Below are 16,109 nucleotides of genomic sequence, written 5' to 3' on the forward strand. Positions count from 1 at the left end.
GTCCTAATTAAAATAAAAAGTTTCTAAAGGGGGTTAGTAAAATGGTTACAGCTTTTGTGTATAGGCGAGGCTTGAGAAAATAAGAGCATAATTACATTTTTATTTGAAAAGAGGACTTTCTAGGAATCGAGTTATACATTTGGTTTTGATTTGTGCTTCTGGTTTGGCTTTGGCTTCTGTTTAAGATTTTGACTAGGTTTTGGTTTCAAGCATAGCCATACCCTGGAGTTAAGCTTCCTGTGTTCTGGAGGGTCTCAACAAGGAAAACAGTCTCGTTAAAAGTAGCCAATTAAAACAGCTTATTTTTATTTTTATCTTTCAATTCCCTGTAGAGTGTCCTGTTACTAGTTATGTAGCAAAGACAGATCAAGGTCTTCGAAGAAAAAGGCAGGTAGTCTCACCTGCTGTAGTGTATGAGATCCCTGGGGCCTCAGGGGTCCCTTGTCTTGCAGAGGGTGGGAACGGTGCCACTGCATGGGCTGAAAGCTATGTGAAAGCCCATGAAGCCCTACTGGAGGCTAGGCAGATAGGCCATGGGTGCCTTTTGCATAGATAATGAGACGAAAGGAAGGAAGTAACTGGGGGAAATGCAGCAGGACCTCAGGCAACTTCACAAGAAGGTGGAAGGAGGAAAGGAAGCAAAGCTATGGCTGCAGAGTTGTTCTGGTGCTTAGGGCTCCACCATTGTCCCTTTTACCCCTCTCTCTTCCACCTACAGAATAGTACAACAACGATGAAATTTGGGGTTGTATCTAAAATGGAACTAGGAAATCAGAGCCCTCCTGATTTTGTGTTTGACCTGGAAGTAAAACTTTAGTAGTAACTGAAAATCCTGGCGCTCTTATTTGTCCTTGATTGAGAATGCATGACCAAGATTTTGGGCTTGAGAGACTAAATTAGGCTCCTAAACCTCACATTTAGGTGCCTAAATAAGCTGCTTTCCCAGAACCTGCTGGGCAATTACCAGTAGCAAAGAGCAAGCTACTAATCTTGGTAGCTAAAAAGGATTTAGGAGCCTAACATTAGACACCCACTTTTGAAGCATGCTGACATTGAGTTTTAGTAATTCCTGATTTATTTTGGGGGGTTGGGTTTTTTTGGAGGGGGAGGGTTGGGGGGGGGGGGGGGGGGTTGGGTGAAGTTTTTCCCAAATACAAGCCTGAGACTCCTTTTGATGTCTTGTGTTAAATAGATATATTTTCCCTCAGCCACCCCACAGCCCATCATGAAACATTACAGGAGTTCAGACATACTGGCTGAAGACTGCCAGAGGTTCTCCCTGCTTTTACTGACCAATGAAATGCATTTGGCAAAAAGTGATAACTGCATGAAACTGAAGGAGTACCAGCCAGCTACAGATGTGTGAACACTATCTTAATTTTTCTCTCCTGGCCAATTATTTATCTTGGGTTTATGATCTCCAAGAGAATAATTTGGCTAGTGAGACCTTAGTTGTGTAGGTTTGCCAGGCAGTCATATGGTCAGAACCCACTCCAGCTGGGTATGTACCACATTGCCTGTTTCATAAATGCAGAAGAATATTATTTGTTATCAGTGCAGGGGAGAAGTGAAATCTGAGTGTATAAAGACGTAACAGAGGGGTGGGGGGGAACGAAAGAGAAGCAACACTTATTGCAGGGAAATGGAAGGCATGTCAAAAATGTTGAGAACTGGGATACAAAATGTTTAAAGTCTCACGATACTGAAAGCAAGACAAAACGTAGTGTTTGGATGAGTCTTTACCTCCATGGTGTTATGGGAGGTGCACAAACCAGGGAGAACTGGCAACATTACTGTAAGTGCCTTCTCTGTTAATTACTATTACATATCTATATGCAGTGGGGTACTCTTTTGTTACTCTAACAGTTGAGCATTCAGGTATCTGTGGGTCACATTAACAAGGTCATTTGCGGCTCTAAGTGATAGGTGATTCCTGTATAAGGAGCAGCTGAGTTGCACAAGGGCAGTATCAGGTGTTTTGGTTGACGTGTAAATCACATCTGTCTGTACCTTTTAAAGTAAATATGATGTGTGCTTCGTGTTCCATGCTCGGTTACTTAGTATTGTCTATATACTCGTCTTCATGCACAGTGAATGTCACAGGCCAATCGTTCAGCGAGTTCACGACTCAGTCCTAGATTTGATGTGATGGAAAATTCCTGTTGGTGGTGGTATTGTTTCTAACTTGTAGGTTTCATTCTGTCCCATAAATTGGGCTAATGCCCAGTGAAAATAAAGATCATCCTTATTCCATGTAGTTCCCACTCTGAATGAGGCCAACATACTGATATGTGTGGGAATGCAATATGAGGCTGGAATAGGATGCAGGAGATTTGCAGAAAATAGAAATACAGGACTTCACATGCCACAGTTCCTTCTCCAGGGCCTGATTCTGTGAACTCTTGCATGTATAACTTTGTATGTTAAGATGTCCAGCTGAATTTCATAGGAATAATCATTAGACATTCAAAGTACAGATTTGTTAACCTGCCGCTAAAATAAGCGTAGAATAGGTGTGAGCAGAATTTTCCGAGGTGATCAGCCCTAATACAAGGTTGGTTTGGGCTTTTTTAGTTGACTTCACTGGAAGCACAGTTAGGCCAGTCTGGAAAGATTTGAAGAATCTGCCCTGGAACTTTGGCTGGGGAGCAGATCTGGCCTGGCTTGAGTGCAGATCTGGTCTGGCTCAACACCAGAAAACATTATTTTCAGTTAAATTCCTCAGCAGATATTGCTATTTACTCTGAAAAATATATACTGAAAAGACATATATTGCCAACTCTGAAGATGATCAAATGTTAAAAAAATCATTTATTAAATAGATCTTTCAATAAAAAGTAGAAAAACTCACTAAATAGCTTGATAAACAGTAATCCATCAGCTCTACTCTTTGAAAGATTTTGTGAAAACGTTCCCATTTTAGGAGAGGGAATAAAATAAAATCATAGCCTGAAAGAAGCATATTTCCGAGGCAATTGCAAATGTTGTCAGTAACCAGCAATCTAGACTGGATGAAGACACCTCCCAGTCATTGTTATTCTTGAAGGATTTTGTGACTTTTCCTGTTGTTTTGTGGTGGGTGGCTCAGTGACTCACCCCAGGGCCTCCCAGCCGAACAACAGGATCCCATGGAAATGAAGTATTTCTAACACCAATTGCTACAGAGGGATTGAAGTGCAGGAGCCCTCCTCCCCTCTGTCAAAAGCAAGGAGTGATTGCTATAAACTACTTGATCAAAGGAAGGAGACCACAGAGGAGGGGCTGGCCATGTGTTGTCAGTGAGGTGTTGCTCCTCTTGCCCCTTGCTCATTGGTATTCTGCTGGAGCACTACTAATGTCTAGATATTACTTCCTGAAACACATCTGTGCTTTCTGGTGCTTTTTTTCTTCCAAGCCTTAGTTGTAGAGCAGATCCAAGCGCCAGGTTATATAGTGATTTCCAGCAGCTATAAGCTATGCTCTGTTGTGCAATGAAGATGATAGAAAAGGCTTATGCCAATTAAATAAAAATTTTAGGTTTCCTTAATGAGTAGTGGAACAATTGCCAGCACTTTACATTTCTCCTAATATGGATGAAGCTATTCTGCAAAACTGAGCTTACTCTCATACAGTAATATCTCTGCAAAGAAGGAGTTTTGTGTTACCATTATATCTATTTCAGTAAATACTATGATACAACATGTCACTTCACAGGTTTTGGTTATTTCTACCCATCTTTTGTTAACACAGGGATTTGATAGTCTGTGTATGAGGAATTGCCACCTCAGCTAGCCCTTGACAGACTTTACATTTCATCTTCATGGAGTAACCCCCCAGTCTCCCCAGCTGTGGTCTACACATGCAGGCTGATAACGGGCCTCTGTATCTGTGGGTGATGACAGAAGTTAGATAACCAGTGGATTAATAAACTGATGATACATTTTCCAGACTGAAATTCTACCTCACAGACTTGCAGGATAGCAAGGGTCCTACAGAAATGTGACTCAGATATCTGTTATAAACCATGATGCGTTATCTCTGACAGATATTAACCTGGTTTTATATGCTTTTGATGATAGCAATACTCTTTGTCTTCAGCCCAACTATTCAAACAGTAGAAAGCTGGATGAAAACAATATGCCATAGTTTTATTGAGTACTTAACTTCCTTCATGAATCTGATTAGGGTACTCAGCCTGAAGCTACAGTTGTGTGGACTGCATTGCCCCAGCCTTGCCATTGTTTCTCCTTTCTTTTCCCATCCTTCAAGAAACAAAAATAACTAGTCTGTAGAAGCAATTAATGTCCACCTGCTATTTCCAGCACTAAACAAAAATGAAAGCAAAGTATCAACTTCAGGGTCTGAAGTACTGAACTTCAGAGTGTAACTCCACCTCATTTACTGGAGCTCACTGGGGGTTTGCTTTTTCACTGAGCCCTGGCGATTAACAATCTCCTAACCTGATCCAACTGTAAAGGAAAACATGTTGTCTTAACTTGTCAGAGCATATTACGTAGGTTATATGTGGTCCTGTTCTTCATGGATAGATGTAGGAGAGAAGCAATTTTTAAAAACTATTCTTTGCCTAGTCATCTTCTTATGGTAACCCAAACTTATTTGCATAGGTCTTGACTCCAAATCAGCATTTTTTAATGCTAAATTGAGATATGGTGTTCTTGCTGCAAACACCCATGGTGCTAATGTCTGTGAGCATAGTTTTATAACTCTATGACATATAACTATATGACAGTGTATATCATAAAGTTAATTTAAAAAGGTGATTTGCATAATATGTAGTAGTTTATTAACAGGTTTTTGTTACTACAAGCATTTTTCATTGCTACTGAACAGTTCTAAATACAGCATGTGGCAGCACAGACTGCTGGTAGTCCGTTTTTGTCCATTGTTTGGGGGGGGGGGGGTCCCCTTAAAATAGTTTTAGTCTTATCCCAGCTGTCTGCAACAAAAACTTCGGTGAGTGTAAGCAGAGATGAATGTGAATCAGTTCATTCCTGATGACAAACTGTCCAGCAATATAACAAATTACTAAAAGCATGTATGTGTCAAAATTTCTGTGCATTTTCCAGCTGTGGATGATCTGAAATACCTGCCTTTAGCAGGTGCCCAAGTTGTTTTTATTTTCAGTTGGCTACTCATTACCTAACTATTACATGCCATGGAAAGCATTTAGTCCCCTATTGCTGAGTAAATTGGAGATTAGAAATGCAAAGAACAGGAAAATGTTTATGATATCTGTGAAGGGGCAGATACACAGTCTGCCAGGAAGCTGAAATGCTGGGGGTATACTTTGGCACAGGGATTTTACCCACTTTTCTTGGCGACGTTGTTTCCTTATCAGACCGGACATGCATTGTATTTTGCATGTGTCAAAAACTGCTAGCAGGACTCATTCTGATAGCAACAACAGGAAGTGTGAAATACACCAAAGGAATGAAGGCTTGGGAAGCCTGACACTGAAGAGCAGCAGTAATAGCTATTCTGGATAAGGAGGTTAAGCCACAAAGAGTTCAAGCTAATCAATGCTGGAAGTTGGATTGGACGAGATGGTAGATAGCTGCAAAAGAAAAAAAAGCACGAGGAAAAATGCCAAGCAGAGAGGTTGTCTTAAGTTCGAGAGCGGCTCTGTGCAACAAAATGTCTCCTAGGCATTGTCTTGGAGAGTAACGTAGTCTCATATTCTTAATATGTGAATTCTGGCTTCTTGTTATGAGTTCCAGAAAAAACTGTTCATTATGAATTGTGTCTTTACCTCACTTTCTTAACAGAGTAAGATATGCAGGAAATGAGTGTGCTGGCCCAGCAGTTCCTGCATAATCTCTATCTGCCCAACATTAAATTCTGCCCAGCTGCCAAATCTCCTGTAACTCTCCCTTTTTCCAGTCCCACGTCCTTCAGCTCAGAAGCTCCCAGGGTCCTCTAAGAAGTAGCCCAAACCCCCCACATCTCACCGTGCTGACCAAAAGAAACAAAACTGGGCAATGAGGACTCTGGACACATTTTTTCACTGACTCCTTTTATGAGTGGATGAAAACATAGGTTTACAATAGATATTGGGACACTAGCACAGCCATAGCATTGGCTGCTGAGAAAGCTATAATACTTGTATTTCAGTTCAATAGGCTCTTTATAATCACATACTCTATATGTGATATATATATAATGCTCTAAGATGGTCTTTTCTGGCACTAGTCATCTGAAAACACAGCTGACACTGTTAAAAACTGTAACTTAGACAGACTAATGCACAGAGTATCCCCTCATGGGACAGACAAGAAATCTGATACATTTTTCCACTGCTTGTGCAGAGGAAACCAAATGGAAAAGAGAAGCCACAGAAATTCAGCTCGGCAGAGGCTTAATGTCCAACAACATCTTGCACAGGAAAACTGACAAGTACAGTTGGAACAGAAAGTACATCTTGCTTTTCAGTACTGAGGTCCACTGCAGTCTCATACTACTGCCAACTTTTTAACCAGGCCCAAGAAGAAAGAGCTCATTGTAGTTTACAACAATAAAGAAGAGATATATGTCTGGATAGATAGTGGCTGGGTTTATTCAGCCTTTTGGAAATTAAGGCATGATTCAAACACATACTTCTGTTTTGTTTCCTCTGAGACAGCCAATCGTATAATCATTCCATGCATTTCAAATAACATGAAAAACTGAGACTGACTCACTGTTTCCCTTTTCATTAGCTCAGGACAGGATGCAAAGCCTATAAACACATTCTGTGTGGATCTTTACATGACATGAAGTTCCTTGCTCTAATTCTGCAAGCCCCGTTTTTTATACCCCTAGAATGACTGTTTATGGTCTCTCTCTTCCAGCTCTCCTGATTCCCTGTACATAAGCATGAAATATGACTTGAGGCAGCAGCACCTTTCCCTTCATAGCTTTCTTCTTTCTGTCACTGTAGTTATGCTTAAGCTTCTCTCTGACAAGCAAGATTTAAATAACTATACACCAGTAACCCACTAACAGAGAAAGAATGGACCTACAATGATGTCCTTAGAAGAATCTTGGCTGTTAAGTAGCCCGTTGCAACTCCAAGTGAGGAGCTCACAAAGTCAAGAGAAACCACAGGGTGACTAGCTGAAACAGCCAAGTACAGCTTTTCAAGTGCATAATCCAGAACTGAGTAACTTCTGAAGCCAATGAACCAGGTCGTTTGGTATAGGGTAAATTGGTGTCCTCTGTTAACATATGTTGTCTACTGGATTAGGAAATAAGGACTGAGCACAAAAATCAGACTGTCTTTATTGATACCCAGGACTCATGAGACTGTGAAATAAAGTGTGGCTTAGGATGGAAATACAGTTTTGGGAATGGAAACATGAAACACTTAAGTGCAGAGCCCTCTTTCTATCTCATGTTTTGGTAGCAGCAGAATGGGAGCGTACAGTGAGAAAGAGATGGACAGAGATATCTCAGGAGTGTAAATTTGCTGCACCGTTTTGACAATGACATGTAACTCTGAATACTTCAAACATACAACATCCTTTGAAATTTGGCACTCTAGCAGAGTGACAACTCCATTTCTACAAATATGGTCCTGACTTCTATCATTTGCAAGTGAATAAACATTGAGTCAGTTCCTTCGAACATATTTTCACTCCCTGTAGTACCTCAGTAAAGTTTCAGGTATGAAAGAGTAGGAAAAAACAGCGACAGATATCCTTACAGAGTCTGTTGGTATTGCAAATAAAAAATACTCAAGCCTGATAGCTAGAGTTGCAGTAATTTTATTAGATTTGTCCTTGAAAATATCTTTCATAAAAAGAGTACTGAATACAGACTAAATGCATTTTGGTCTTCAGTGCTTACCTAAAGGCATGTAGACAGAGATTTAGTGGAATTTTTCACTTTAGCGCCTGGCTCTGAATCAAATCAATGAGATTTAAGCATTTCCATGCTACAAAGAATAGGTGGCTATCTTGGGTTTTTTAAGCACTTAAATACATTTGCAAGCTTGATCTTTCATATTTTTACTGTTATTGTGTGCAAAGGAATTTGGGCAGTGACATTTCTATTCCCTGAGATGTTCCAGTTCTTCCATAAAAAATTCAGAACAAAATAATCTACATTTTAAAATGTCCCTCAGCATGAATCTTCAGAGTAACTCCTATACGTATCTTGGTTTCATACTGTTATATTCAAGTTCTTTGGAGTTCTACTATATATTAAAATTTTAATGTATTGTAATAGCCTAAACCAAGTACTTTTAAGAACAATTTTGAAAATATCAGAAAGCATAATTAAGCAATGTATTTCTACATGATACAATTGCATTTTCAATGTAAATTTACCCTGCTTAAGGGAGTATAACCAAATGTACAGGTAAGTCATAGGTAATTTCTGATAAAATATCACTTTAGATATATTTGCTGAAATACAGATGTAGCAAAGCAATAAGAGTTTGAGTCTTGTCTGCCTTTTTCCTGTCATGCTGCTATAAAAGTGAAATTCAGCATCAGTGGAAGGGATAGCAGGCACCAATGGGAAAGGCCAGCAGATTTAGTCAGTGTGTTTTTCTTCACTTCAGTAAATCATCAAAGACTGTGTATCTTTTGTATCTTTTTATTTTTGCTTTTGTGAAGGCTGATGAATTTACTCTTTGCACGCACATTTGAAACTGCCAGTAGCCCACAGCAAGACAGCATAGCTGTCCATATTATTTCCTGTTTTTTGCAGTGGTGCTTCAACCATATTGAATGATATGTAAAATTTTTACATTCTCTAAATCTGAAAAGGATTATTTGAACCTCACAGGAGAACTGTGCATAAAAGGGCAATGTTTTAGTCCAAGCAATGTGAACTAAGAAAGAATCTATAAATATAGCCTAAGACTAATAAATCTGTAACTGCAAATCCACTGTGGCAGTAAAGGGTTTCCTTTAATAATGAAATACCACACTGGCAAAAATAAATATATAACTCGGGCTACCCCAACCATTATTGGACTACAAAATAACAGTATTTTAAAACAGAGAGTCCTTTCATTCTCTAGAGTGCTCTTTGGTCATGTTTCAAGTTTTCTTCTGCAACTAGGAGGGCTAAAATCTTGAAAAAATGTGGAAACTGAGACTGTCACACAGTCACTTGTTCTGGGGCTCGAAGTGAAACTCCAGATATTCCAGCACTGGCAGTAACACCACAGTTGGCAGCAGTACCGATGACTAAATTTCTCTTTATAAAACAGAGCACATGTTGGCACTGAAGCTAAGTTTCTTGGTTTGAGGAAAGAAAGAACAACATTTATTCAATAAAGGAAAACTTATTTGCTGGTAGGGAGGAAAAGAGAAGATTTCTCTTCAGTAAACACATAGAGGAATAATCTTTTGCTACAAAGATCACTGGAAGCTTTTAAAAACTTAACTGATTTCTTTTTAAAGGGAAAAAAAAATGTTTCCATTGACAGAAGTTGAGAAAATCTCTTTTCTGCAGCTCAGATACTCCAAGCCAGAAGCTACACCTCAGCTTTGGCCAGAGTTTCTCTTTCAGTGAATTACTTGAGCTGCTCCTCTTCTATTCCTATTATTCCTACTCTGCATGCTGCTGCTATTCATACCAAGTTTGATCTAGCAAAATTTAGCTGCCTTTGATGTTGATGTTAGTGAGCATCTCAGAGGGATACAGTTCTCCTGATGCTTCAGGGAGGCAATAAGTTGCCTTAGGACTTTCTGAGGTACAACTTGAGTTGTATGACATGGTGTAAGGCAAAGACACTTGGTCCTTTCTCTTTCCCTCCCAACCACTTCCATGAGGTTGGGGAGCTTTTTTCCACACTGGTACCTGTGATATGGGTAGCTACTGCAAGGCTGCAAAACTTTGTGCCCGTTCTGCCTTCAGTGAGTTGCAGATAAACACCACAGTCATCTTCAGCAGCAGCAGAACACTGAGGAGTCCTTGTGATGATGCTGCTCGGATGAACAGCGTAGAACTGAATCAATATTCTGTTAGGCATTCAGATAGTTTCTCTGGGTCTCAAAAGCTAAGGAAGGGTTCCTGTCCTCAGGCCTCTTAGATTTTGCAGAGGTTTCATTTCAGTCAATAAAATAATCCTGAAAAAGGATACAGAAAGAAATATTAACACTTGAGGTGGTGGTTTGGCAATGCTGTAAATAAAAGGTTAGAGTCCCTCTTTTGCGAAACAGCATTAACCTGGGATGAATTCACTCCCTATCCTCAAATTTATCTTTCTGCTTGAAGGCTTTCTGCTGCAAGTAGTTACTGCTTTTCTAGCCCATTCTAACTTTAGGTCCTATGTTGGCACAAAACTAGCATAAAAACAGAGCACTGATGCTAAGTCCCTGCCATATGCTTCGACCAACTTGACAAAAGTGTCATTGTGTGGCCCAGCTCTACTCCGAGTCAAGTTTGTATTACTTTGATGGTGAAAACAGTCTCAGTAAGGAGAACTTATATGTTGGCATCTCTCATGAATGCAAATACCTAAGTTTGTCCAAATGAAGAGCCAGAAATTCATTGTCTACCATCAGATTTCTGTTGAGCACCAGCTTCTGTCACCTGTGGTAGGCAGAGGATGTGTCATAGCATTAAGATGTAGAAATATAATTTCTTTAACTAAACAAAAGTTATTCCACCCATGATGTTGAGCTGCTACTGTTTTCCTCATTCCATAAATAAAACAGTGCTGTTGCTGGAAACACTGTGGCTTAGCTCCTAGGAGCTCCTGCATGTGAAGCCCTTCCAAAACTTCCCCTTATAGTGAGAAACAGTCATGAGGGAAAAAAAAATCTTGATTACTGCAATAAGTAAAGTTGAATATTTAATGAGTCAGGATGTTTGTGAGGTCAAGCTTTCCACCAAATCTTCCTAAAAGTTGTGAGAGAGGGAGATGAGCAAACATAGTGTAACGCATTCTCATTGTGGCTGAAATTTTGTGATTAATTGCCATCAGCTGCCTTGAATCGTTAAGGCACAGAGCACAAGAGTATTAAAATACCATGTTTTGGTAGCCTTTAGCTCTACAGCTGTGTTCAGGTTTCTTTCACAGAAGTCAGAGGAACGGCTGTGAGGAGGGGATCAAAATTTCCCAGATCAGCCTGTCCTGAGGAGAAGACAGCGATTCTGCCCTGGGTTATGAGATGACCCAGGTAACTGGCTCACTATGGGGAGTGTATTCCTACCTCATGGCACAGCAAGTACCTACACAGAAGAATAAAAAAAACTTTCCATTACTAATGGAGCAAACACACTCAAAGCTAGTTGCAACTTTTCAAATTAAAAAAAAAAAAAAAACAAACACATAATGCTACCATTTTTTATTTAAAGAAAAAACCCATATAATCCAGCCCTAACTCTGTGGAGACCAGAGCCTCTCCCTGCTGGGGGCACCTTGCAGGCGTCACTTCCTCGCCTAGTGCTGGTGGCCCCTCACATCCTCTCTGTGGCAGGATGGCAGCTCTCTCTCTCTGGGAAGCACTCTGCCTTTAATGTGAAGCAACTGTAATTTTCACTAAGGCCACTTTGCGCAACACAAAGAAGAGCCAGGTGAGGGCTCCGATTTCTTGTTTTGCTCCTCCATTCCTGGCTGTGTTATCCCCTCACCCCCTACCTGGGCTCCCTCACTACTCATAAATGTCCCCTTTAGAAGGATCCCCAGCTACAGTGTGAAAGTTGGTGATGTATAGCACATTCTAAAGAACGATTTGCCTCAGTTCAAAAATCTTCCTGACCTCAAGGCTGAAGAAGAACAAAATAATGCATTAACAAAAACATGGTTCACTGCCAAAGAAAAGGAGTTCCTGTAAGGACTGAAACAATAAATCTCCTCCGCACTGAACTCCCAGAGGGAGTATGTTGTGTTTCCTCCTGTTCTTTATCAAAGTCCCCAAAATAAGCAGGAATGGGCAGTGGCTAGGCACAGTCTCTACACACCTTTTTCCATGGAGTAATTAAGGCCTGCCTCAGTGAGAGAGCACTCCCTGCCCAGCTGTGTGAGGGAGAGCTGACAGCACCACCACCACCAAGCATGAAGCTCCTGGGGATTGCCTTCTTTTTCCTAGCCACACTCTGTGTTTGCACTGTGGGAGGTAAGTTCTTTGCCTTTTTTGGATAGACTTGTCACATCTGTGGGGTGTTTTGTGAGCAAAAGCTTAGCTGTCAGTACCTGGATGCCTTTTTAGCCCCCCCCCCTTTTTTTTTTCTTTTTTTTTCTTGGCAGTTCAGTGATTTAAAAACTGTGTTGGAGGAGGAGAAGGTACTAACTGGTAGTTGAGTTGTATGTATTCTGCGAAAAACTTTTTTGCCATTGTATTTTTGTGACAGCTCTCTTTCTAGGTGTCATGAAGCTCCTCAATCTGAAAGGAGTTAAAAGCAGAGGTATATTTACAAAGGTTTTCTGTTCTGTTTTTCTTCTTTAAAATAATGCATCTTTTGTAGAGATGGCTTTAAGGGGAGAATTGAAATGTCTGTCAGATTTGCAAATACTGCTCTTGCAAATCAATTCTATCCTGATGGATTTTCCTGGCACTATGCCAGTAATGAGTTTGACCAAGGGTGTCTTTCAGAAATTATTTTAGTTTTGCCCCCAAAGACATAGGAGCTTACAGCGGTTATTGAGTGTCAAATAATGAAGGATGCAAGCCTAGGGGTGATATTAGTTACTGAATACAGTATCTTTTAAAAATTATTCTCAAATGCACAGATTTAATCAAACTTTGTGGTGTTCATATGGTCACTGAACTGCTGTTTTCATTATTCTTCAGCTTTCATTATTCTATCAGGCCTTTAAAGTGGAATTAATTAGTAAAACCTGAAAGGGTGAAAGAAACTGCAACAAGGGCCAGAGTCTATTGTCACCTTTGTCAAAAGATACATTTGAAGTCCAGTCTTCTTTTTATCTGTACTTTCATTTGCTGGCCCTCTGGTGTGAATACTTATAACCAAAGCTTCTACAAATGCCTATAGATTGCCTGTAAGGGATTTTATGAATCAGAAGTTAAAAAATTGATAATACTGGATTAACTGATCTAAAGTTAATCAACTTTCACTCAGATTATGTGTTAAAAGTCTAGAAATCTTTTGTGGTGAAGCTCATGTTATTACTTGAGTTAACTGCTGTTAGGAAAAAAAAATCAATAAAGGAGATTAAAAATAAGATTGTGCCACAGAAATAACTGCTTTTAAAACTGTTAAGTAAGTAAAACCCCTGAAAGTCTATGTTGAGGTACTATTTATTCTCTGTCTGCTACTCCTAGTATAAATAGTCTTCCTGTCATTGTTAAACCTTTAATTTCACAACTTCTGAAAAGCAAAGTGGAGTTGGATCAAAAGAAGCATATTTAACACAACAGTCCATAAAGCTTATCAGAAAGCAACATGCAAAAGTGGGAGGAATTCTGTCAAATTTACACAATCCTTTCTTTAAAAAGGATTTTCCCTCCTCTGCGTGATATGAACGGGGCAGACCTGATGACAATGAATAAGCAAATTTTATATAGGATACATTCATTTGGAACAATTCTGGTTCTGTAAAAATATGTTTTTAAAAAAATGCTTTATTGCAAGGTAGACATGGTAGTGAAATCCTGTTGGTAAATTCACATTAGAAGATTAAGAATATGTGTGGGCAGATTTGCAGTATGTCTCTATCTACCCTGTCAAAGTACATCATCAGGTCAAGCTTCCTTTAGGCTAACCCATGCATCGACCTGTTACGACAGAAGCAGTTTTATTGTCTGTTATATGAGGCTGGACCAAAGTCTTTGGATTTCCCCTGTCTGTGGTCTCAAAAGTGTCCTAGACATCTGGGCTGTAACAGCAGGATCTTATGACATGAAAAGAGGAATGGATGGTAAGGATGGTGGCATCAGTCTCCCTCATGCTCCATCTCCCTTTTTTGAACATTGGAGGCAACAGCAAGGCATTTCTCCAGTTGCTCAGAAACATTTCTAGTATTTTAAAATTATGCTTAGTAAAATTTAGAAAAGGTCAAATCACACCCCAGCATTTTAATACTCCTCCTCCCAAGTTTTAGGGTAGTTTATCTTCAAAGCTTACCAAGACAAGTAAAGTGTGGGCTTGCAGCCTCTTCACATAATACACATAAAATGCTTGTCTTTTTCTCTTTTGTAAATCATGCAGAAGTGGTCAAGGATGTTTCCACTGTGGTTAGTAAAGAATGCACCAAGTCTCCTGTGGGGCTTGCAAATTTCATGCCTTGTCTTCAGCCTGTGTGCTGCTGGTGCTTTCTTGGTAATTTTCTAATTCATCTTAGGATCTTGCATCCTCAGAAGTCCCTAATGTTTTGGTGGGATCCACCCTCTGTCAGCAAATTACTAGAGGCTTGGTTATGTAGAGATATGCAGGCTGATAGCATCCTGACAACTCGTCCCTCCTCTAGAGGCTTTTCTTAACCCTTTGAGAGCTAAATAACATGCTTAAAGCAGGAGTTCCTTTGTGCTCATCTCAGGGTGTTCAGTCCTCCTGGCATATTGTCCTTTATTCTTACCTGCTCCAAAATGTATCCCAAACGGAAATTCTTTCTGGGTTGGTTCATAGCATTTGCAACTTTAGACAACAGAATGGGTCAGACAATATATTGCCAAATGATAGGAATCAAATGTAAATGTTCTTGAGTAATTATTTTTAAAATGTGTAAAGATGAAGTTTGTTCTTTTAAAATAAGAGGGCAGAGGAATTGACATGTGCTTATAATGTAAGTGCTTAGAGGTTACCTCTTCATGTGCCTTGGCCTTGTAATACTACATGGCTATGGCTATACACCATAGCAGATGTCCTCCACAAAGTGCTTGTAGCACACAACAGCTTCCTTCTTACTCAGACACCCAGGTTTCTTTCTTGCAGAAATGACAGCAGAAAAGAATGGCGTTGTGCTCTTTTTGGCATCAGTCTGGATGTGTTCAGGTTATTCACTCAAATATAAAAGCTGGAACGTATTGTCTTGTGTTGTAGACGTACAGTGAGTGGGTTTATTAACGTCTGATTAGTGACCCCTGTTGACAGCTAACAGTACCTTTCTCCAGGAGTGCTCTTGTCAAAATTTATGGCACTAGAAAAAAACTAAGGGTGTTTTTCATTTTGGAAAGGTAGGAGAAAATCTTGGTATTGAGAGCCTGGTACAAAAGCACTAAATCAATTTGGACCTGTTCCTTTACACAGTGGACCAACCCTAAATTACTTCCCAATCCCCCTGCTTCCCCATTAACGGGATGCTGTGGATCCTGGGACATCATCCCAACCCTACAACACAGCAGATTAATCCCAGCTCCCAGGCTGATAGCTTGAGAACAGTTACACTAAACCAGGGCTCCTGTAGTGATCACATACATTTGCAGCCACCTGAACTCTGCTCTTGTTGATGTTAACCAGAGGAGATGGACAGCCTTTTCCTTTTCCATCTTCTGTGCTCTCAGCTCACAATCCTTCAAGTCTTTTTAAAAAATCATTTTTTAAATTAAATACTAACTAAACTGTTTTGAGCATGTTCTCCCCTCATTCTCGGTTAACATTTATGGCTGTGTCCTGGGAGACACCAGCAAAGCACAGGCTATCACAGTCAGATTGTTTGTCTCATCCCTGAAAATTTGAGAAATGTGAATAAACTTTAGATAACCAGCTGCTTTTTCATGACTTTAGATTACTTGAACTCAAACTTTCAATGTCTTGAGAGTTTGCCTGTTGTGAAAAATATGTTTGGGGTGTTTCGACTGTTCCTAGCACTTTGCAAGAGTAGCTTTCTCAAAAATCAAATTATGGTGCTGGAGCTTACTGTAGCCTTCAATTGAGATTTTCTTTTCTTGCACAGATTTTTTTTCCTTCTTCACCCACCCCACCCCCACCCCACCACCCCCCTGACACATTCCTCTCATTCATTAGACTTTTCTTGTATTTGGCTGGTTTTGCCTGATGGATTTTAAAGGTGTATTTAAAACTGAACAGAAGAAAACTGCTTGTTCTAGCCCCAAACCCAAATGCAAGTTTACTGCATTTACTGAGGACAGAAGCAGATGGCTTGATACCTGCTTGATAAGGAGATTATGATTTGCAGCCAAAATAAATGGAAACTGAATTTGAAGGGCAAATTGCCTGCAGCATTTGGCTCCAAACCTGAGAATACATAA

General features: G+C 39.9%; 1 protein-coding gene across 3 annotated transcripts in view; it reads left to right on the top strand.

Annotated features, from left to right (window-relative positions):
• Positions 1-3,398: 3,398 nt before the first annotated feature.
• EMCN (endomucin) overlaps positions 3,399-16,109 on the top strand; it is a 64,025-nt gene continuing 51,314 nt past the window's right edge. For all 3 annotated transcript variants that reach the window (XR_013924333.1, XM_080368679.1, XM_080368680.1), the window contains exon 1: positions 3,399-12,056. Coding sequence is in view for 2 of the 3 variants with exons in the window: in XM_080368679.1 (XP_080224805.1) it covers positions 11,996-12,056 (61 nt within the window). In the remaining variant the exon portion in view is untranslated. The remainder of the gene's footprint in view (positions 12,057-16,109) is intronic.

Source organism: Falco punctatus (genome assembly GCF_963210335.1).
Source record: "Falco punctatus genome assembly, chromosome: 1".
Lineage (NCBI taxonomy): Eukaryota > Metazoa > Chordata > Aves > Falconiformes > Falconidae > Falco > Falco punctatus.